The sequence below is a fragment of the Indicator indicator genome, chromosome 10 (assembly GCF_027791375.1).
Source record: "Indicator indicator isolate 239-I01 chromosome 10, UM_Iind_1.1, whole genome shotgun sequence".
Classification (NCBI taxonomy): Eukaryota; Metazoa; Chordata; class Aves; order Piciformes; family Indicatoridae; genus Indicator; species Indicator indicator.
Genome location: NC_072019.1, coordinates 25039488 through 25064745, shown reverse-complemented (window position 1 = coordinate 25064745; position 25258 = coordinate 25039488). Strand labels below are relative to the sequence as shown.

General features: G+C 35.3%; 1 protein-coding gene across 1 annotated transcript in view; it reads left to right on the top strand.

The window, feature by feature from the left end:
• The window catches only part of FAF1 (Fas associated factor 1), a 163161-nt gene that overhangs the window by 62758 nt on the left and 75145 nt on the right, over nt 1-25258 (top strand). Inside the window, exon 8 of the mRNA XM_054384300.1 lies at nt 18919-19005. Within this exon, the coding sequence (XP_054240275.1) occupies nt 18919-19005 (87 nt within the window). The remainder of the gene's footprint in view (nt 1-18918; nt 19006-25258) is intronic.

The following is a 25258-nucleotide window of genomic DNA, read 5'->3' as shown; positions in this document are numbered from 1 at the left end:
TACAATCAATTTGCATAACTATGAGTATCCTTGTGGTTCAGAGGAGGAGCTGTTAGTACAGATCTGTAAAACAGTTGTTTTATTAACATCTTCACAGGGAAAATACAGAGAGAATGGCTGGATATGTAAATGAGCAGCTTGTGATGCTATAACTTGTCAAATAACCATTGATGCAGTATAGCTGAGCAAACTGTTTCAGTGTGTGCATATACAGTAGGTATTTCTCTCCAAATTAATATTTGCATTTGAAATATGTGTGTAGTGCAAATACATGAGAAGTATATAACAATTAATAATATTTTGTGTTTGATGTTTACATATTCTCTGCTCTGCATTTTAATTCCTAAAGTTATCTGCTTCTTTAATCATCTTGAATTAGTGTTCTAAATGTATTGATTCAAAGGGATTTATTAGTTAGTTATTAAGGTTTGGTAGGCAGTTATATCCTTGAAATAGGTTAGGTTTGGGTGGTAGTTAGCTGGCATTTTTTGAGGTTATAATTTTGTTCTGCAAAATCTCAGAACATTTTAAAACTTCTGTGTTAACTTTATGAATGTTTCTGAGTTGTAGTGATGGAAAAAAAAAAACAAACTTAAGAGTATGAGACAGATTTAAAAATGTTTTCCAACGCAGAAGTGCTCAATGCAAGGCCACATCATAATTTTAAAAGAAAGGTGTACCTCCAATCTAATTTAGTTAAGCCAACATTAACTGTTGTGTGGATATTGTTATTTATCTTAGGGGCAGTTTGTTCTACTTCACATAAATAGAGGAGGAATTAGATGAAGTTAAAGCAAAGTAAGGTTGCCCTTGGTGAAGTAAAAAGACTAATTTTAACCTGTATTAGTTAATACATGACAAATAAATTGTATTAAGTCCCACGTATTTACAGAACATAGATAGACCTGTGGATGTAAATTGTGTATGTGCATCTGGTAGAAGGCATCACTTTGGTTTCCCTCAAGAGTCCCACCTTCACTATGCAAGCAAATAGAAACTTATTAGTCTGCACTAAAACCAGCTGTACCAGTTGTAAAGTAAAAAGTACCGTGAAGTACTATAGTGCCATGCAGCAAACTTTGTAAGCCTGCCCTCTGTCACTGTGCCTAGTGCCTTAAAATGAGTTTAAAGCTTTCCCTCTGAAGTGGCACATCTGCAAATTTATAACTAAGGACTTGGATTTGAGAACCTTTTACAATCTCAATTTCATGTAACAAAGAAATGCTACCTTTATTATAATAGTGAGGTTAAAAAGAAAAGAAAAAAGAAAAGAAAAAGGAAGTGGCATGTTCTTTTTAGGATCCCTTCCTGATTTCTTTCCAAGATCACTTTTGTGCTAAGCCAGAAGGAGTCCTTTGACTTTGATTGATTTCATAGACAAAAAGGTTTTCTCATACTTTTTTTTAAAATTTTTTTCTTGATTCCTTGCATTTTTTGTTTTTCTATTTGAGAATCATGGCTAATTTACTGTGATTTAGCTGGAATAAGGAAAAAAAAAAAGTCAATTCTACTCTCTTCTTTACTTGGCAGTTCAAATGTAGTATTAGAGTTGAAATTACTAGAAAATTCAGTGATCGTATTCTTTATAAAATACTTTTTTACACTTAATTTGTGTAAAAGTGCTATTTGTGTTCTACCACCATTACAAGGATGACTTGTGTAATTTTAATTTTTTTAGTTCTTTCTTTAGTTCAGTGATAAATGTCACTGTTACTCACTAAAATACTGTGCCACGAGGTTAATGGTGTTTTGGAGGAGTTCCGTGTTGTAGCGAGTCTGTGATCTTAGGCAATGGAGTGAGAGATGTGAAGCTGTGCAAAATAAAATTAGCTGTATTCCCAAAATGCACTTTAAACCAGCTGATTTTTATGGTGATTTAATAAAAAAAGACTCTGAAGCACCATAAATTTGGGGCCCATTCTGTCTTTCCTGTCTGCTTGCACAGATAAGATGTTGCTCCTGCAAAACTGTTAGGTTCTTCTGGGAGTTGTGTCCTTCTGCCCTCATAGAGGTGCCCCCAGAGCTTGAGGGTGGGAGAAGACGATGAGCAGCACAGTAGCTGCCTGCCCTTAGATTTCTGTTTTGGATCCTAGCTGGAAGTCAGTGTCCTTTTATAGCTGTATTTAACTCCCTGTCATCCTGCTCCCCTTTTCCTCCCTATGTGCTGCTTTGAAGACAGCCTCTGGGGTCAGCTGCAGCCTGACTTCTGCAGGAGCTCATCCTCCTCTGCAAAGGGAACCTGTGAAGCAGGAGCCAGGCAGACCTGTCAATGGCTTTTTTTCCCCCCTGAGTGTTAATTGTGGTCACAAAAGTTAAGTGTTTCTGTAAAATTAACATCTTGGTATTATGTATGTATTTTCCACCATGTAGCTTCAATGTCAAATTTGCCCAGCAGACAAGTCAAAACAAGAATATTTTCTCTAATGGTTGCTACAGCAAGTCTCAGCTTGGGATCTCAGAAAGTCAGTGTTTGTTCTGGTTAGCAGCTAATAGGAAATGATAAAGATTCAGAATTTAATTGATGCTGGTGTTGATGCTGGAAGAATAACTGCACGCAGTTTACTCTTGCAAAGCTTTATTGATTCTTTTTTAAAAGGAAAGCTCTGATGAAAGTAAAAAGAGGTGCTTAATTTGCAAGTATTTCTACACAGTTTTTATTCTGAAACATGCTTTTCTGTCCTTCGCTGTCCCTGCACAGTAAACATGCTTTAAGATCTTCTGATTCAGAGACAGATACTGAAACAGGAAAGTGTGAGGTTGTAATTTTTACTGTTCAGTTTGGATGATACTGGAGTTTTCTTACAGTTTAAATGTACATCTTCCCATCACATCTGTAAGAAGTTGAGAGGTAGACAGAAGCTTCCTGGTTTTCTGACTTGACCTATATACCAAAGGATCTTTTCTCCCTTTTTTTTTTTTTTCCACTTACGCAAATAATCTTCTAAATTTCAGTGAGTAAAGTATGGATTGATCCCATGCTTTCAGTCTGCAACAAGGTCAAAGGTACACAGCAGAATGAGCTGCAGATGCCCTTGTGTATGACTTCCTTGCAAACCATGATAGAGTCCTCAGGATATCGTCACTAACAAAGCCACCGTGCATGGACCTATATTCAATATCTGATATCTCAATCTCTACTTTCAAAATACTTTTGAGGATTTTTGGAAAGGAGTGACCTATTTCCCCTCCAGTCTGATCTGTGCTTGTTCTCCATAGCTTTGGTGGCAAATTACACGCTTTTTTCTGGTCTGGATTTAAAATTTAAAATGCTTATCTCTGTGACACCATTACCAGCAGCTCTTAGCTTTTTTGTTGGCTTTTTGCCATCCCTGCAACCCATTTCCCTGCTGCTTTTCAGGAATTTGCTTTTACAAGACATCTGCAGGCAAGCCTTTTCTGGGTCTTCTAATCCACTGGGCTGTAATAATGGCCTCTTATTTCAAAGGAAGAGGATTTTACAGAAACTATTCCAAATATCTAAAATGAATACAAGAGGAGAATACCTGTCTTTAAAATAGGCTGTCTGAATGCTTTTATTTTCACATTCACGTGGGGTGTTTTGATGTCACTGAGCTGGTTTCCCTACTCAAGGAGGTCAGTCTGTGACAGATTCCTCTCTGTACATTGCAGCTCATTTCTTAACCAATAGCAGGACTGCTATTCATGCATGTGTTACTTAGAAACACCAAATTTCTTGTCAGCAGTCACTCTTCATGTGAAGGGATTCATGGTTTTCTGTCCTTTTTTAATGATTGGTGGGGTGACAGCTCGTTCTCGCATGCAGAGTCACAAACTACAGAATGTTTTTCATCTGCTGTAGATAGTGTGTGTGCTGAAGCCTCACATAGCCCAGTGTCATGGTGATGATCACATCTTAACAAGGATGTTCAGATACTTGACTTCTCTCATAGAATTTGGGCTTGCAGGAAGACCCATTCCTTTCTGGTGCATCTGAGTGCCCCAAGGTTATGTGCTCAGTTGATTTGGAACATTTCTGACAAGTGAGACCTTGGAGGGTATCCTCAAAACCTTCCAGGTAGTGGTTACTCAAGACTGACATTTTAGTTCCAGAAACAACTGAAAAAAAAAAAACAAAAAAGTGCAATTGAATCTATTCCAGACCCTACATCTCTTTAGCCTGCCTGTTACATACATTCTTGATCTCTTGGATGTCTCTAATTGATTTTCTTATAAATGTTCTCACATAGATTGTGAAAGAGGTGATTATGATTTCACTGTCTTGTTTGAAACAATTTCAGATGTAGGGCATACTTCCTGGGGCTGAATGACCAACAAAATCTCCTTCAAATTTCTGGCTTATTCTTACTGGACTTTAACAGATTTATTTTTTCTTCCTCATCTGAAATCCATGGATATATGTGGGTAATTTCAGGGTTAGAGGGTGCTGTTTGTCTCCACTAGTGGGTGTTTGTCCTAACGAGTAGAATTAGTCCAGGAGACTCAATGAGATACAGCTGAATGACTTGGGTTTTGGTAGAAGTCTGGATCCTTGTCTCTCATGGAAACTTATTCCCAAGGTATATTTAAGTCTTTCCTGCATCTTAAAATGCAGAGCTCTCAGATACTTCTTAGTTACTCATTAAGTCTTTGTCAGCTCATTAACCATTAGTAGAAATAAGGAAGGTTACTGCTCAAAGCAGGACTTCTCTGTTGCTGTTGAATAACTGTCCTTTCTGGTGGGGTTTCCTTTGCCATTGTTGAAGTGAGATAAACAATAGTATAAATATCTGAAAAATAAACTCAATGCTGCTCTCTTCTTGTTATAAACAGAATAATAAAAAAGAGTGTGCAGGAGCAATTCATTACTTTTGTTCCTTTCAAACACTTAAAAGACGAGCAAAGCTGAAAATATTTCTTTGGGAGATACTGAAATACCTCATTAGATCTTTTTATTGGCTATGAGGTGATAATTCTGTAACAGGAATGAAAATGAAGATAAATTTTGCTTTGATTTATAGAAATGTGTTAATTTGAGCTGCATAGATCCTTTCTGATCTTAGTATATATTATCTGAGAGTATTGTTTTGTAATATGTAGTTTCTAGTTTTATTTCAGAGAAAAAGTAATTCTGATGGGGACTCAGTCCTTTACAGCATTGAAGGTATTTCTGGGGAAATTAGTAGCTGCATTTTTAATAACTTGCAGTGTAAGGGATTTTTCTTCATGGAATAGGATTCACTGCTTATTTTATTATAGAGTTGCATGTTGAGCTACTACTGAAAAATGGATAGAAAATAGTGTGTATGTTTAAATAATTAGTCTTTATTCAAATAATTGTTTCAGTGAGATGACAAGTTGCAGAGTTGAGTAATCAAAGTTGCCAGAACAGCTTCATGTTCTTTTTCTGAAGTGACCATTAAATTTTCTGTGGTTGTTCTGCAGCACATGAATGGTAAGCTTTATAGAGATTTGCAGAAGACGTAACACCTTGTAGGGTTTTGACCAAATGCTAATGAAAGTGTATGTTCAAGAAATACTCACCTTTGCCTTTGTAAAACAGCTTTTTGATTTCAGCAGTGTGTGGTTTCTGGGTTACTGGAGCTAGACAGTCCTGGTGGTGACCGTTGAAGAGACAGTGAATAAATTCTTATTGCCTTGAGAGAGACTCACTTATGCACTCCTCACTCCTCTTAGTTTTGGTTTGGTTTTGTTGTTAGTGTAAATTTTCAAATTCTAAAGGGAAATGTGATTTTGATATTGAGACTATTCGCATTTTTAATTTAACCAGTCCAGTACTTGAAGCTCATCCAGAAGGAATATTCCATTCAGGGAAGAATGTCTGGACTACAACGTGCAAAACTGAGACCTTAGCATGTATCTTTCTGTGAATACTAAGTTACCTTGCTTGCTGAGACTTCTGCCTTACAAGTTACTGTAAATGATCTTGGCATTCTTTAGATTTTGTTGCTTTCTCACACAGGTCCTGAGAGGTTTGTTGATTGTCTTCCCAGTTAAAATGCTCTTCCTAATAGCAGTTTTGCTTCAATAACCTGGAAATTATCAGAGAGTAAGAATGAAGGGACTCATCCCCCATCTTGAAAAACTTAATTTTTAAGTTGGGAACTTTTCTCATAAGGTTTCCCTCTTTTTTTTTTTTTCTTTTTTTTTTTTTAATGGGGGGGCTGTTCAACTTTTCTGTCATAATTGCAGTTGAAGCATGTGAAGCACCTTTTGGCAGAAGTGTATCAGTATGCCTTTGATAAAAAGGGTAAGTTGTGCAAAACATGACTTCTTTTCTTCATGAAAGGACTGCTACTGCTGCTTTTAAAGAAAGCTGCTTCATTGGGGAGGCTTGTATATAATTTTTATCTCCAAATAACTCTGTGCACCAGTTCTGTATTTTTTATTTTTATTCTCTGGTAATGATTTCTTTTTGTCTTCCTGTGTCTGCACCTGTGTAGAAATGTGACTTCAGGTTTTCCAGTATTGCTCTTATCTGAGTGTGTTTAGCTCTTTCTAATATTTTTCTGTTATCTGATAGCTACTAATGGAGAGCAGGAGTTGGAAATAACCTTTTATAGTCTGTACGCAGGAAAATGTGATTTTGACAGCTTGAACCTTACAATTTCTTTCCTCATCTTTTTGTATCCTATAGATATGTATGACTCATGTACATCTACACTACTAAGTGTTGACTTCTTTGGGGAAAGACTTAAAGAAATAAAAGCCATAGAAAATGCAGATTAGGGGTTTTGGTCAGGTTAGAGCACTTGTTTTCAATTCTATTTTTTTGAGGAAATGTGTTTAAATATATTTAAATATGCTAAAATTACCATTTTTCACACAACCAAACCAAAATGTTATGGCTTCTTTTGGTAAACGTAAAAATCCATATTTGGATTATACCTTTGCCTGATTCATTTTGTTAGCTTGACAGAATTTAATCTCTGCATCACTCACAGTCTTACCATCTTTAACTTTTTAATATCCTGATGAAGATAAATTTTCACCTTATCATGGAAGAGGAAGGCAGGGGTATAGCTGACAAATACTTACAGATGTTAACAGTAATGATTCTTGTCCTTTATTCAGAAAACTCTTAGTGTATTTTCACCTGTACTGCCACTGCTGTTAAAGTGCAATCTGTGTCAATAAAAAGAAATGAAAGAGATAGAGGTCTTAATATATTTTATATATACTTTTAGTTCCTATATTGAAAAATAAAAGTAAATCTAATATCTGATTTTTGTCATCCTGTTTTTTTATTTTTGTTTGTTTATTAGAAATCTATTTCATATTGACTTTGAATGCAAATAAAGATCTAGCTCTTAAGATGTGACAGTAACTTCTGAAAGCTTTAAAATTCCTTCTAATGAAATTGTTTGGAACACAAGTACAGGGAAGCAGTGCTTTAACATACTTTATAACTTTTATTCTGTATCATATAGAGGAAAAGACTGTTTTAACATGTGAAATATGTTGTAATGAAAGATCTGCTCTATCTTATTAAGTAAATGAGGGTTTTTTTCTGGTAGAAGATTCCATAGCTAAAGACGTAAACCAGCAATTTCTTGCTTCTATAGCACAACATAGTTCAGACCTGAGATTAGAGAAACCCTGTAGAGTGGCTAATACTCGAGGGCATCCCCAGCTAGAAAAGTATGTGAATTTAGGCATGGGAGGAAGGAAGGATCTGCTTTAAATTTAGTGTAGGGTCACTGAGTCTTAATGATAGATTAAACAAGGGAGGTGGAATAATGAATAGGGGTATGCAATGTGTAGCACTAATACCAGAAGTCCATGGTTTTCACTGGTTATTTAATGTCTTTTCCCATATGTTTCTGAATAGAGCAGGTTATGGCAGAGATGAGTTAAGGAATAGCTTTGTTAATGAATTGTTAAATAGGCTGAATTCTCTTTTTAAAAATGTATATGTATATGGGAGAGCTGCTTGTTAGTAGTATGGTCAGACATCTTCCATGCCTTTACCTTAAATGTAGCAATATTAGTAACTATGTCTGTAACTGATTCGTGTATATATTCCTAAATTACACCGTGCAGATTGTCTGCATAATTTTCTTTCCCATTGTGAAACTAACAACCATTACTAAAGAAGAAATAAATTTCATCTTTCTGAATATTGATGTAAAGAAAAACCCCAACAGAAGTAGCACGCAAATGAAATGGAGGAATTAGAATGCTAACAGCTCAGTGAACCTTGTCCTGTAATTTATTTTTGCTTGAATTCAAAATAATGTTAATAAACTGTCTAGTCAAACTCCACCACATAAAATCATTTTTACATTCATACAAGACTGAGAAAGATCCCACAGTTTAGTGTTGAGTCCATGCTGAGTTCTTGCATGTAAAAGTCTTGTAAGTCTTACCAACCTGATACCAACAACCTTAGTGAACTGAGAAAGTCAACAGTTGAGTTATTGATGGGTTTCTGGGTAATCCATATTTGCTTTTGTGTGGTAAAGATACCAGCAAGTCTTCAGCAAAATGCACTCTGCATGTATTTTTTTCCTTTGGGTTTGCAAATGTGATTGCAAGCTGTACAGGAATATAGTTTTGTCTTGTCACAGTGTAGTATTGGTGAAGATACAATGACTCATATTCCTTATGAGATGCATCTTGTTGGTTGGCACTGGGAATAAAATTTCTGCAGAGAGTGCTTGCCTATCTCTTCACTAAGCAGCAAGCTTGTTGTGGTCTTTAAGGGTAAAAGTGGTGGGAAGAAATAGGCAAAATATTGAGGTTTGAAGAGTATGAGAGGATTTCTTCTCTACATGAAAGTGCTGCACAACTTTGCACAATTGTGGTTCTTTGCTTCATGAGATTCATAGACTGAATTGCTTTCCCACATCATATTTTGCAAAAATGTGAATAGATTTTATATTATCTCTAGGAACAGTAGAATATGCTCTTTCATAACAGATTCTTTTATCCATTATCTAGAATTGAGACAAGTGAAAAATGCCCAACAAAATGCTGATTTTTGTGATGATCTGTTTCTTAATCTAAAATTGGTAGGCTGGTTGCTCAAAAGAAGAATTGTGTCTGAAGCATGTAGCTTACAGATTTTCTGAGACTGCAACAGCCAAGTTTTTGTTTTGAAACCTGTTTGGGTAGGAATGGAGGAAGATACTGACAATGACATGCATATCTTTGTAGGTGATCTTGGATTTGTGAGGGGCAGCAGGATTTAGTCTCTCATTGGACCAAAATGAAAAGAAAATTGGAAGAGGGAAAGGATTGGGGGTTTTCTTGGTGTGGTGGTGTTGTGGTTTGGTTTTTTTTTTTTTTTTTTAGTGAAAAGACAAATGTTGCTCTTTAATATAATTAAATGCAGTAAGAATGGAAAAATCAATCTTCCATTCATCTCCTTATTAGTTCTTAAAGTTGCCATCTGCTTGAGCATTTACTGACATGACTGATTACTTTTGAGACTCATGAAGATGCACAAGTAGTAAGTGATGAAAGGCCAATGTATGTATTTACCATGCCTAGGCTGTTGCAAACTGTTTTCTTTTGAAATGAAGATGAGAGTGTTTGTCTTCAAATAAATTTGTCTAATTCCTTTCTTGTTGAGAACATGACAGCTGTGAAAATGTAGCAGCTCTACTTTCCACTGAAAGGATCACATTGACTCTTTCACTTCAAGTGATAATTCAAACCCTAATAATAATTTTTGAGGCCCTTATCAGTAGGAACATCCAAAATACTCAATATGTTTTAGCTCGTTAAGTCATCTAGTTCTTTAAAAAGAAGTAGCACCACCAGTAGGAGATACAGGAAAGCAGAAGATAGACTATTTGCTGAAGAGTTTGTGTGCCAGTTCCTGACAATAGAGTTGGAACAGATTGAAAGACAGGAGCTGCAAAATGATACTTGTTTGCACTATAGTCTGAATATATGTACATGTGATACAGACAAACAGGATCAAGCCTGTGTAAATGGCATGCAGGTTTTATTCTTACTTCCTAACCTTTGTTTGTATTTGCCATTACCCAGTCGTGGTAGTAGCTTCTGGCTCTAACAGGTCTCAGAGAGGTTGTGATGGACAGAAAGTATGTTTAGTAGTTTAGTTTTCATACCACTTTTAAATAGCTTGCATTGAAGTTACTGCTCTCAGTCATGTCCTTAACTTCATAATCAATAAGTATTAAGGTATATTTTTCTCCAAGTTGCTGAGTTAACTTACTAGGATTATCCAAGTGTGCAATCCATATGAAATTACTTGATCCTTTCATCAGGTTAGTCCAAATATAATCTGTTACCCTGATGCAGTCTTCTGTTCAGTTAGTAGACCAGCTATTTCAACTAGTGGTGTTCCAATGCCTTTTTTTTTTTTTTTTTTTTAGTTCCATAGATCATGGAACTGATCTTAGTAATGAATCTTTTCTGATTTACAGTGTGGGGTTTGTTTGTTTGTTTGTTTTTAATCAATCTTTCTTGGTTTCTTCCTAGAGATCCCCTAATTCAGCCTGTATATTCCTTAGTATGTGTCTCACTTCAGCTCCATGTTACAGCCTCAGTCCAAAATAACCCTCTGGATTTCAGGTCATTTTTCTACCTGTGCCCTGTGAAGCACTCTGAAATCTTCTGGAAGGTGGTAACTAAAAGTAACATTTTGTATAATAAAAAGAAGGTCTGCCAGATGCAGGATCTGGTATGAGTAATGGACTTCCTGAGTTTGTCCTGTTTTTAACGATGTCTTAAAGTGTTCATTTTTAATGGAAATAAAATATCTGATGTTTCTCAATTTATCAACATTTTATGACATAAAATGAGCTGGAATTGAGGCAGTAGCAATAAGTAGCTGGTTTTGGGTTTTTTTTGTTGTTTTTTTTTTTTTTTTTTGTACAGCAAATTAATATCCGTCCTCAGGGGAACAATGTAACAAACAGTATTTACTCTTTATTTTGCAACTAGTTGCTTTGTTAAAAGAGTAGTTGCCTCTTAATAGTGATCTGATAATAGGTGACTTGGTAGCAGTTGCCTGTTGCCTTTTGTAATGCACATAAAGGTTAGTTAAAAGTTTCCATTGAACAGTGCTTCTTTTAGCTTACTACTAAGTATTTTTTGTTTTGTTTCAAATGACCATTCCTTCTGAATAGCAAAACAAACTAGAACTTCAAAATGTATCTTTTCTGTGTCAGTGCACTACATGTAGAACAAACAAACACAAAACTTCCAAGTATTATCATCAGTTTTGTTAGTTGAAGTCTTTCAGGTATTTTCAAATAAATTTGTAAAATTGTTTTGGCAGTAAGTCTTTGTTGTTTGATCTCTTTTAACCCTAATCACATCTTCCTTTCAATCTCTAATGTCACAGCTAGCTCACACTCCCGTTTCTTTTATACCCTATTTCACCTCATGCTTGTGTGCTGATAAAATGATTTTTTTTTCTTTCCCCCTCCTTTCTTTTTAATACTCGTGTCTCTTGCCTCAATATCTTAAGAATATGTTTTCCCTTTTTCTTCTATAGGAATTTGTTTCTTCTTTTAACCTTCTATTAAAACATTCAAAGGGTCGTGTGGTTTGAAGTTCAGAGAGGGTATTATCACAATTAGGTCTCCTAGGCACTAAAGCAATGAAGAATAATAATTATGGAGGCTGAACCTGTGTGCAGTGCAGGCCATATAGCAGCAGTCAGTAGCTTCTGCTTCAAGTTCAGGAGACTATAACTTGCATTTAGCAATAACATTCTTCTAGAATGATAGATAATTTTAGATATTTAAAGATGGAGATCAGCAGAGAATTTCTTTACTCCATGGAATTAAAGTGTGTGTTGAAAACTGAGCCATCAAGAAGTAAAACATTTTAAAGGCAGTGAAACAGTTGTATATAGAATTGAATATAGTAAATAATAAATTATAGTGAATATACTTACCATCTGCCACTTGCTCTAGCCCCGGAAAAGAACAGATACAAAGCAGAGAGCTCAGATTAATTCTTGAACCTCAAACCTTGTCTGGACAGGAGGCTGATATTGGGAAAATAACTTGCTAAATGTTTGAGGAGACCCGACCTCATGTGCTTGGAACATCCATCTTTTCAGATTATATTTTAGGTTTAGATCTATGTTACATGAAGCAATGAGGAGTTCACATTACAAAAGATACAGTAAAGTTTAGTTGAAGTGTTGCTTTTATGTTCTTTTCTATTTTCTTTTAACCACAAAAATACACTGATGTTACCCAGTAGACCATTTTATTGTAGGTTGTGGGGTTGAGATACTAACTTGGCACAGAACCATTAAAAAAGGCCAAATAACATCCAAGAAGGGTTAATTTAAGAGTTTTAAAATACCAGGTCCAATGAATGAAGTGGAGGATAATGAAGTATTAATAATTGTGAAAAGTAATTTAAAGGGAGGGCTGTGAAATAAAAAATTCATTGGGGAATGTACTGTAGTAAAACACACGTTTGAGTTCCTATGAATTTAATAAAAGCACTGAATCACAACTGACTTTTGATTGGTAATCTTGGACATGAGGGGTTGGAAGTGTATGTTTTCCCCTTAGATTGCAACAGAGTGAATTGAGTATATGTGCAAATATAAATAGCTATTTTAGCATAGTGAGTCTTCCTTGGAGAGTTTCAGTGTTATGAAATTCTGAAGAAGCAGACACTGATTCTGACATCTTAATTCACTAATGGAAAGCATTCCCTAATTCTAACTTGGGCCAGCTGCTAGAAGGACAGGCTGGTTATCATTTGATACCTTTGGAATTACATTATTGTTTCTGAAGTGATGGCTATACTGAAATTTGCTGATTCAAATAACTTTGATTCTTTATATTTTAATATAATCTATTATATTGTGTGTTGGTGTTAGAGAAAGGCAAACAAAACTGTAAGTGGAGCAGACTTGGACCGTTCCCCTCAAATGAATCTGGCATGAAGTGACCTGTGTGTTCTGGTTTGGGTGCTAATGTTAGTCATGGTTCATCCAGTACCTTGTTATATGTGAATGTGTCCTGCTTGTGGATTGCTGGCTAAAATTACTGCAATTACCACTTTTTAAAGTTTAAAAAATTCAGTTTCTCATTGACTGCTGATAGTCTCTTCCTGAGAAAATACAAAGTACTTTTTCTCCTGTATGGGACAATTTTAAATATGGATCACTTATTTTTATTTTTAATTTTCTCTCCCAACTACTTCTGTTTCTGTCCTGTATGTTCATTCCTAGTGTGGGCCAAAGCTATCACAATAGGCTGTGACAGTGATTAATTTTTTTTTTTTAGTTTTGCACCTCTTTGTTTTTAATAGTTCTTATTGGTCCATAGTTAGCTAAAATGACCCTTTTATGTGATCCATAGACAGTCTTCCAATGCTCTTTGCTATCTGTTTGTGGAATTTTGTCTGGTAGAGTTGTTAAAGGCTTTCCTCTATAATCTTGAAGACTTGCTTTGGGTGGTTTTGCCTCCTTTCCATCTTTCCTCACCAAAATGCTTTTGCTTACTTTGCATTTCTTTCTGTCATTGTCCCGTCTGTGTCGTTACTGTCTCCAGAAAATTTTGCTTACTTGTCTTGGCTTCTTCTCTGTTACAGTGTCAAAGTCAAGATTCTGGCTTTGCTATCAGTGCCCCATGCAACCTTGCTCTGTCTGCATCTGATCTCATTTCCCTGCATCCCCCAACTCACATTCCACATTCCTCACAGTCCTCTGACTTTATTGCTCCTTTTGTCTGCCTTTCATGCACTCATTTTTGCACTGTCTTTCATGCTGCTTATGTGCCTGGAACAGTCTTTAGCATCTCAGCCAATTTACAGCTTTGCATAAATTATATTTAATAATAAGACTAACAAAAGTTCATTATCTACATTATTTAAATTAACTTTGTACCTGCAAAAGCGGAAAACAGCCGGAGGGAAAGTACTGTTAAACTTTGTTGTGATTCAAAGATACAGATTTTGACATTACAGTTTGTTGATGATTCAGCATAATATTTAAATTTTTTAACAATTCAGAATAGGTGTAGAATTTTGTTGTATTTTTGGACAGTAGATATAATTTTTTTATAATTCAGAAATAAGAAAAAAGCTGCTTACTCCTGGCAAGTGAAACCACCAGAGGGTCATCATTATCACATTACCTGGTACAGACTTCTTGTCCTGTGATGCATTTTACATAATCTTCTCCTTAATAATATTGATGTGTAAGGGCTATGAATGTTGGATTAACTTCATAATTACAAACAAATTAGATCTTTACTGTTTAGCCTTCTTATTTAAGCAACATACTAATCTACTTTAAAAAACAGTGAAAGATAAGAAAGTAAGACTGCCTGTATCTGAGAAGTCTTCCCAGTGCGTTGACTACTTTGGCATATGGATTTTCTGAAAATATTTAAAGTTGGTTAATATTTTAACTCTCTTCTAACACCAGTTAAAATGAGCTGAGGGGAAAACTTCATGTACTTCTCCAGCATCAGTGTATAGCTGCAAGGGCATACTGCAGGACTTTCATAAAATTTTTCCAAGTGTAATTGCATCTGAAGTATCTGAAGTATATAAATTCACTTTATATGGTTGTATTGATACTGTTCACAGCTGAGTTGTGGAATCAAATAGAAGTGCCATGAATTTCTTTTTAAATGATCTTGTATATTCTGGGGATGATAATACGAAAGGTGGCTGCCATAGTAATGTGCCAGTCACCATGGCATCTGAGCATCATGAAAAGAAAATCTAGGCTGCACAAAGACAATGCCACCAATTAGTATTTCGAGCTGATCAAAGGTGGGGAACCAAAAAGTTTGCCAATAAATGTAGCTCAGTGGATGGCACTAGAAGTTAGAGTTTGCTTTAAACAGATTCATAAAGATTTCAGTCCTTCTATCAATATCATGTGAATTTATAAATAAAAGCCTTAGAACAGACTTCTTGCACTTAACTTTGCTGACTTGATTCAATTGCATGAAGAGTGTGGCCATAGGTTTTTATTTCACTGGCCTAGTGAAGAAGCAGTTTCTAGTTCTGCTTTATACAAATTTTTAGCACTTTTTCTCCCGCCTTAGAAAATGTTTAAACTGAAATTAAGTCAGTTAAGAAAAGAGGTTTTCTGTACTTGACTGGTAAATATCCCTAAAACATTTGTGCTCTGCTTCCTTAATACCACTGAAACAACCCCCAAATTGAATAGTTATTTAAAAGCAAGCTAATTTGATCTTAAATAACTGATTGTGGCTTGTTGTTTGGGAGAGGACTACTTTGGCATGAATTCCACATCCAGTTATGATCTTAACTTGAGCAGTTTATTTAATCAAACATTACTCTAATAAAGTCTTACATGGTCCTTTACCCAACCAGGCCTGTCTATAACAACAAGTTTGTTCTGCGACGAGTTGCTCAACAGATGTCATTCTGGTAGAATAATGCAGCAGAATACTTGTGCGTTGGCTAAAATTACTTCAACTTTGATCACTTTTGTCCAGCACATCAGTCTGGCATTGTGCTTTATACCAACATAACACTTTACCCCGAGCATGCCTTTCAAGCTTAGAATAGCAGAGGAATGTTATTGAATTCAGTGCAGTTACAGATGAGTTAATGAAAGAAGGGAAATACTGTTTTTTTCATAATGCCTTTCTGTTGTACTTAGGAATTAAAGGGGAATTTGAGGAATGTGACTTCTGAGTTATTTATTTTTACGTCTGAAGGCTTTTTGGAGACAACATTATGTCGTTCTATAGATCCCAGGCTTCTGTAAATAAGTTTTACTTGGTATTTGAAAATAGCGCACTGTAGGGTTTTATATTGTCAAAATAATATTAATAAGACTTTTTGGTGTGTCACTGGAGGGCAATTAACTCAGAGGGATGGTTTATCCTGGGTTTTAATGGAAGAAAACTAAAATGCCAAGAACTGTGTTCTTGTGCTCAGGGATCAGTATTGTTACATTTTGATGGGCTGTTGTGGGGTCAGTGTGGAGTAATGACATCTCTGTACCTTGATACTGCTGTGAAACTAACACTGCACAGCACGCCACCTTCTTGTTAAGCAGCAGTGAAGAAAGGCTGTTTGTTTTGAACAGTAGGAATGAGATCATATACCAAGTTCTATAGAGTTCAGTCTTCCATAATTCCATTTTTCACAGGAATGTGTGTATATATATATATATATAAAACCCAACATACTATATATATGTGTGTGTGTGTGTGTGTATTTGAAATTAATTTAAATAAGTCTTTAAGGTGGAGGGTTTTTTGTTGGTTTTTTTGTTTGTTTGTTTGTTTGGGGGAGTTTTGTGGTTTGCTTTATTTTGAAGCATGACAACATGCTTAAATATGAGGATGCTGCAATATGAAATCCAGTTTAATTGCTAATATGTACTCCATATTAGCAATTTTCAATATTCATATTTCAGTACTCTGTCTAAACCAAAACAGTATTCTTAGTTTAGCTTTTTTAATTAAAATATAGTTGTACATTAATTGACATATAGTTATCAGATCAAGTCTCCTTGCAAAGACTCCTTAGCAAAACCAGTTTTAACCAAAAGGTTATTTGGTATACAAGTAATTTAATAGTTAAAAAAAAGGGGGGGAGGGGGAAGAGGAAGCTCTTCCCTAATGGTTCTAAATCATACACTGGATGTAAAGGTGAGCTGAAAATCCAACCCAGATATAAGTACCAGATAAGGAACCCACATGGTCATCCTTTCATCTTTTAGTGAGTTGTAGACTCTAGAGTTTGAAGTAATGTATCTTACTCTTGGATAATAAATTGAAGCATCTGTTTTCCACTTATGTGTGCAGAATATTTATATTTATAAAACTTTAAACTGATTGTGTTAAAGTTATTATCTGCATAGCCTGTGTATTAATTTTATCCAGAAGCATGAGGCAGTTCTTCACTGGTCTTATGAAGTGACACTTTATTAGTATGAAATACTGCTACTACTACTACTAAAAGTAGTGAGAATAAGTAACAGTAATTGAATAGAGAATCTGTGAACTGGAAATACAGTAAGAGCACTGCACTTTCTGTTTGTTCTCTATATGTCCTGAATTTTCTCAGTCATACTTATTTGCTGGCAAACTCATAGAGCAGTGCCATGAAATCATTCAAAGAATGTTGCCCAAATCAACATTTGTGAGCAAATGTATGTGTGGAAATCCCTGCCTCCTCCATCATTCCATTAGGATATTTACAATTATTAGAACAGTTCTTTTACTGCTTAATATCTGCACTTGTGTCCTTCATCCATGTATTAATGCGCTTGAACTATGGGCAGATTGGAAAGTGAGAGTCCGTGCAGCATTTATCTCTAAAGGTGATCCAGAGTTTTGGTGATATTTCATTATGCAAACACATTGTTCAGATTAATATCTACTGCCAGATGGTGCATATACATTCTATACTAAAAATAAATGACAAATTTTGAGAGAACATAGGCACATTCCTTATGTTTGTATTGCTATATTACCTTACTGTGTATTCAAACCTCAACTGTGTTTCAGAGGAAGCTCTGGCAAGTACTGATTGATGGGTAGGGTCACATTATACAAAATGCCTGTCTAGTGGATCACTTTGTTTATTGCATCATCTCCCTAAGCATGGTAACATAGAGTTGTCTAGTTAATTTCTTGGATATGAAAACTTCAAATATATGGATTGTGTTAGGCCTTAGAGGACAGTTTTTAGAGTAGTCTCTGCATTTACTTTGAAGTCCAATCTTACCCATCTGCCTTAATATTTTTTGGCTTAATGTGTCAAACATTGCATCTCGTGTCTGTTAGCAGTAGGCGACACAGCCCTCAGAGCTGGGACAAGATGCAGAACTTTTGACTTCCTCAGATATTCCATCTAGTGAGTAATCACATAAAATACTGGTTAAATGTATCAAACCTTACTTTTATCTCTTTGAGGTTTTTTTCTGATATCATATAGGTTGAGGAGATCTATACTGGGAAGCTAAAACAGAGCTGTGAAGATATGTGAGGACCATGTATTTCCATGTAGCAGTTTTATGGAAGAGAAACCAAAAGCCAGCTTTGGTTGCTGTAGAGGTTTTAGTGTTCACAGTTGTGGCCCAGCCTGGCAATATTTACATGTGCTGGTTGTTTGTGCAGTCTTTACATTCAGTTGTAAGATATCATTCAGAATTTAAGATGTCACTGCCTGTCCCAAAAAAAATACTTACATTTGTGATTTAAGTAATGGTTTATCACAAAATCTCTTATAAAAACTTGCCAGCTTTTTTTTTTTTTTTTAATCTGTGTTATGTTTTTGTGGAAAGAGTTTTGTAACTCTTATATTTTGCAGTTCTCCCCCTGTATTTGAAGTTTTCAGTTTTCCTCTTTCACCTTCTCTTCCTCCTGACAACCATCATGTGAGATGATTAGTGGTAGCAACTTGTGCAGGAGAAAAGAGTTGATGAAAAATTACTTTATTTGCATTTTGCATAGTTCATTGGAAATATACTTATTAATTAATATTTTTGTTATTAATATAATCTTTTATTTTTTAATCCCATTTGAGAAACTTATGCAAAACTAGTTGTATTTCTTATTGCAATAGGTGCAGCAGGAACCTGAATTTCTTGGGTGAAACAGAATACATATCTAACAAAACTTGTAACCGTTTTTGTTATTACCTTCTGCTTCCAATTGGTTTGTTCGGTATTTTGCAATGATTTTTACAGAAAAAATTGTGTATTATGAATTGATGAACATATTTATGATGCTGAGTAATGAATCTTTGTGGGTGATAATTTATGGATATATTTTTTTTCCTGTTAACAGTGTTTTTTTCAGTTGTTTTTGGCAGATTTTTGCGTAAACCTGTGGAACAAATCTGAATCTTTGAGTGCTGGAGGAACCTGGTTTACAGTAAAAAAAAAAAAAAAGTCTTGAGGTTATGAGGAAAATAATTGAATCTACCTGTATTGCTTTTGTTAGAGCAAGTTCTAATTTTCTTTTATTTTCTCACTTTTACTAGGTAAAGCGGAATGTGTATGACCTAACTAGTATCCCTGTCCGTCACCAGTTATGGGAAGGCTGGCCTCCTTCAGCCACAGATGACTCAGTAAGCAGCTTTGCTTCTCATTTCATGTCTTCCTACAAATAGCTGATTTTTGCTTGGGATTTTGATCAGAATCACCATTTGCAGTAACTTAACATTACACATTCTTCAGGGCTTTATCCTGAAAGATACAAATATCAAAGTATTGAATTACTGAAGCACGTGGAAATTATTCATATGTATCAAATTCAGTGCGTGTTTTAGATGAGAAGAAATGTTCCTGGACTAAAGTGAAGTTGCACAACATTTTGGAAGCTGAAGAATTGTATTGCAGTGATTGAACTTCAGGAAAAATGTATTCTGAGTGCATGTCTAGATATTTTTACTCAGCCTGTCTCTGGCTTTAATAAGGGGGTGTTCCTCATGGAAGCAGTGGAGAACTTCATTTTCTTTTAAAGTATCTACTTTGATCCCTGTTGGACCAGTAAAAATTTGTGGACATTTGCAAGATTACATTTTGAAATAGTAATTAATATGTATACAGTATTGAATTGAATACAACATGTATTCAATCTTCAAATGTATGTTGCAGGTTTTAGAAGTAACATTATTTAGAAATGGAGGGAAATCTTAGTGGGGATCAATATGAACCTCTGGTGACAGAATCAGCTAGCTGAATTGCTGACAAATTTGTGAATCATGGGACTTAATGCAGAATTCCATTAAATGTTCAACTTGCTTCCTTGCATGGTTGTCCCTATAGTGTATTTTACAGCATATGTTTTGCTGATATAATTTTCTTCTGGTAGTATGTCCCCAATGCCAGCTAGAAGAATCACATTTACTTAAAACAAACAAACCAACTGAAAGGCCCCAAAAGTCAGAAATATAATTATGTAGTTATGTTGTATGTAGAATTTGCGACCTGATAAAAAAAGTAAAAAAAAATTAAATATTTAAATTTTTATCAAACAATTAATTAAACCTGAATATTCTACAAAATGAAAAAAGAATTTGGATTTGCTTTCTCTACATATTACCATTATCTTCAATCCATTAATTTTTCTGTTGCTACTCTCTTCTTGTCAAGGGACGTTTGCTGTTTGCATGATAAGACTGCTGCTTTTTTTGCTCTGGGTAAAGCATTGATGCCAATCATAAAAAAAAAAAAAAAAAAAAAAAAGCCAAGCACAGACTATCTGACTTTCTAATATACTTGTAAAATATGTCTGTGGTAGTGTTTGCAGAAACAGTAGTTAAATTTGAGAGAGGTGGGTAAATCTATGTCCCTGTATTCAGGAGCGTATCTGAGACGATAGATGCAAGTTCTGAAATAACAGCATGGTGTCATGTGGTAATTACAGGCTTGGATCCATCTTAAAGTTTTATTTATTTATTTAGCCCAGGAAAGAATTGGAAACTCAACACTTCTAATCCGTTTTCCCACAGCTGTTAGATTTGCTTTCCACACTCCCCCCGCCTTTTCCTCCCTGTCTTTTGAATGGAATACCTCACATATGTAAAACTCATAAATCTGTTTTAAGTCTGTTTTTACAAGTGACATTGTTGCAGGTGAATTTTTCTCCTTTTCATCTTTAATGAAATTGGTGAATGTTGAGTCATCTGCTCCAAAGCAAGAGAGTCCTCAAAGCTCACTGCTTGAGTCTGGTGCAGCTGAGACTTGTCAGCTGTGTAAACAGATTTGAATGTGTTACCAACAAAAATATAATTAATTTCTGTCTAAAATTAGAGACCATAGCTAAGTATTTATAAGGATTTTGTGTCATCAATGACTGTCTATGGGTCTGTGATCTAAACATTTTTTTCCTTTGCAAATTAGAAATATTCAGTAATTTAGCAATTAGTCACGATGCTTTTAGTTCAGTGGCAAATTTTTAAAATCCCTTCTTCTGTTAGGAGTTTTTTACCTTGCTGTATTGTATAGTAGTACTGCATTGCAACTGAAGAGTTAAAGAAAGACTTGATTAAAATACTTTTTCATTTCCATGTTATGCAGCATAAGAAATACTTTGTAATACCACAGGAGGTTTTTTCAGTGCAGTTCTCGTTAACCTTTGGCTTAGCAAACAGGACAACTAAATAGACTTGGCATAATTGGATTCCTGTATCATCTTGAGTCTCTTATGAACCTGACAGACTAGTCTTCTGACATTATCTGGAAATTTAGTGGAGTCAATAGTCATTTAAAACATTGTTGCTTGATCTCCCTTCAGAGTTAAGATATGTTCTCTGCTTGTAGTATCTAATGAAAGATGGGATACTGTATGAATTGTCAATAACTCTTTCAGGTCCTTTTGCACACTTCCATTAGGGAAATGGGTATCAAAACTGCCACACACGAGAATGTTTTCATGCTGTGACAGTTTGATTGAGAGGAGCAAGTCATATGTAGTCTGTGGAAATCCCATTTCACCATTCAGCAAGGTCATATTTTTAGCTTTTATTGTGCCTAAGCGATTTTTAATGCCACGAATTCTCTCTCTTCTGCTCATTGAAGTTCAAACAAAGTAGATGTATGAGTTTTAAATAGTTCTTTTTTTTTTATTAATATGTTTACAGAAGTATAAAACTTTAATTACAGTAAAGGCTTAATTTATCTATTTTTGCATGTATATCATCCACTAATATAATGAAGTCTTAAAAAATTGTCCTAGGAAAACAAATATCATCTGCTTCAAATAAATTCACCGTTTGTTCTCAAATTTTATGTTGGCTTTTCTAACAACCTTAACATCACAGAGCTTGTAAAATGAGAGCCAGGCCAGTATATTTTACTAAAATTTCTGGAACGTATTCCATTTCTCTTTGCTATAATGGCTGAACTTCTAAACTTCCACTGGTAATTACTGGTATGGCCAAGTGCAGTGAGTACATGTGCTCAATAACAAGAAATCTGAGCTCAGTCTTAGGTGGTGTTACACTTTTTACACAGAAGCATTGTGATTTTATTTTAGTGCAGATTACTTTTGAGGTATTGGCTTTGCACATGTGTATGTTCGAGGTAAAACTTTTTTTTTCCTCATGAGGTCACTGGGTTTTGATTTATATTGGGAGGATGAATTTTTGTCCATGATGTTTCTGATGGCTTTTGGTAGCGTGGAGTGGCAACACCCAATATGAGAAGAAGCAGAGAGGTTGCTTTTGTGCTGCTTTTGTTCTGTCTATTAAAGCTAAAGCTTTTTTCCATAATTGGCTCATTGTTTTAAGTCATTTCAGCGTAGCCATGAGAACTGCTTGCTTCTTCATAAGTAATGACTATGAGCTTGTGAGAATGGAATGCATTTCTGCATAAAAAAGATGCAAAAGTTTTAGGATGAGGGTTGGGTGGGGAAAGGGAAGAGAGACAAAGACAGAAGATGAAACACCCTGTGTTGTAACTGCCCTCACGTGCAGATTCCATACAGAGGAACTCAATTATCCATCCTTCCACCTACTGCCAGTGATACTTTTGTCTCCCTAAACAGTATGGTTGGTTAAGGCCTCATATCTTCATTTCAAGACCAGTAACTCTGCTTCTTATTGTAAGATAAGCCACTGGATATTGATTTAGGCAGAAGCAGGGCTATCCTGACAAGTTGCTTGTCTGCATTGCTGAAGTCACATTTCAGGTGTGGCATGTGTAGCCACTAATGTGTTGAGATTCTGCATCATCCCTTATGAACACAATACTTGCAGTTGTGCAGTGGTGGCTATAGCAGATGTGGTTGATGTTCCTTAGCTGAATTTAATAAAGACATCTAGGTTATAATGAAAATTCTGAAACGCTTCTGTATGGTCTAATTAGCACTGCTGTTATATTTAGCAATTTCACTGCTCAGTACTAAGTGTCGTCTGTCTGCACAGATAGAAATTAAGAATGCTGATAAACAGTGTTCTTGTACAAAGTCAAACCATTTGTGAGAGTGTTTGGCTAATCTCCAGATTTTTGAAGAGACTGAGCATTAAGCATCTGAATAATTAGTATTTGGAAGTATATATTTCTTTCCCTTTCCAGGGCTTACAGTTCTGAACAGAAAGTTCATGACTACATGCTGTTATTGTGATATGAAAACAAATTGTGAGGTTGACATAGACTGGTTGTTTAATTGTAACAGATTCCATGTCTGCAGTTACTGGATTTTTTGGAATTTTCTCCCTGCCATTCATACACCAAAAGAATCAATAGTCCTGAGTGCCTGAAGTGCCTGTTAATCAGAAGCATAAATTGACTATATTTAAATGAAAATACAGTCATCATTAGAAATTACTTAACTATATTTTTTTTCTGTGTAAGAATATCATAATTATAAATTGGATTGTCTGTAATGTTAATTACTTTGTACATTACTTTTCTTCCCTGGTTCTCATCAGTTGCCTGCAGTAAAGCAGTAGAACGGATTTGGCAAGATCCTTTTAATTTAGATACTCAGACAATGTTTGCAGTCTCTTTTGTTAGGTGAATTCAGGAATATGGTACAATTTCAGTTTAACATTTATACTATAATCCAGACTTAGTAGTGACTATCTTGAGACACTAGCCAGTCTTGGAAGTTCATGGTTATCTGTGAAGCACCACAGTCATCATTAAGAAATAGAAAAGTATCTGAGTAATCTAATAAACAGCTCCCACATATCTTTATTTTAGATAACCTTCTGACTTTGAGTTATGGATTGCTTGAATGTTTTCATGTGGCTGAAAGTTCCCAGAATAAATAGAGGCTGTACTTGTTCCTTCACAATTGTGTTTTTTACCCCTATCCTCTTGTTTACTTTCTATTTGTAAAATTTAAGATAAAGCAATTGCAATTAATTTCATTTCTGTAAAAAATTTCATGTCAGGTGTAATCAGTTTTATGTTTTGTTTGTATTTTTTCATCACAAGAGCATTTATTTAGTACTGTCCTTTTTCAAAACTTAAAATTTTAGCTCAGTTGGAGTTACTGCTTTTGGGGAAGGGTTTATTTCCTCACTGCATGGTAATGAGTCTTACAGGAGTACAAGAAGTGCAGACTGAGAAACAAAACACATTTTATCATTATATTAAAAATACAAGTCAGTCTAGTATCTATGACTTTAAAAAAAAAGAAAAAACCACCCCCAACCTCAAAACCCCTCTTCCTTCTACCAAACCCTACAATCTTTCCCTTTTCATCACCCTTAATCATGCTGGATCCTGACAGAAAAAAAAAAAAAGTTTGTCATGTTCTGCTCACATGTTTGCTTTTTGTTGTCTAATTTTATTTTTTTTTTTCAGTTGTTAGAGATCCTGGAAATGATATAAAAGGAGAATTTACTCTTTGTTTCTGTTTGATGTAAAGATATTTGGATGGCAGTAGCTGTGTTCTCAAAAGAGTGGGGAAAATCAAGGTCACTTTTCTTAGTTACCATAAAAAGGATTCTAGTTTAACTCATTTCATCCATGAATTTAAATGACCAATAAACTTGGCATTTTAAAGCTGACCTCATGTTTCTTTTGGGCAAGACCAGTAAGACTGATTTGGTAAGAGTCTGTTCTGCTGTTGTTCTGGTCTGCTGGGCCAGTTTATTGCCACCAATCAAACAGAATTTTTGTCTTTGAGAGCAGGTGCTTTGGTTCATCTTTTGTCTTTTGGTGAAGAAAGGGATTTCAAAGAAGTGTGCTTAGAAGTGGAGCACAGTTGACTTTACCTCATGTATAATCTCATCTTTTCATAACCACAACTTGACCAGAGCATTGTTTTGCTGGGACAGTCCACCCACCTGAATGTACAAAGCCTTTCTTTAGAGGAGCAGGCCCATATGAAGCTTGTTTAATATGTCATGGAGGACTTAAGGAAAACCCCCATAAACAGTGTACTAGATGAAAGGCAGGTACGTATGCAAGCTCATGCCCTAGATTCCACACCAGTGCTTCAAATGTTCATAGTTGTGCCAAATATTAAGTGTAATTAAAAGGACTCAGGTTTCCTCATTAGACATTTAGAGCTTTCGTACTGCTTCCTGCATATCCCAGGTTTGCTCTGCCATCCTCTGTTAGCTGGTGGTGGTGCCATGTGTTCTACAGGGAAGATTTTATAACTGTTAGTGAACCGTTTTAGTTCTTTTAGAGAATAAGGTCTCTGGCTTTATCTGAGATTCCAGTTGCTCTTTGTAAAGAATTGCTGTCACATTTATCATGATGGGGGTTATGGTAAGGTTTTATAGCTACTTTATTAAAAAGGAAAAAAATCCAACTGTTTCGCTCATGTTTGAATATGGCTTGGGTTTTGTTGCTGGTTCTTGGTTATAACTAACCAAAGTAAGATAAGGATATCCTTGCATTACTTGTCACACAGAA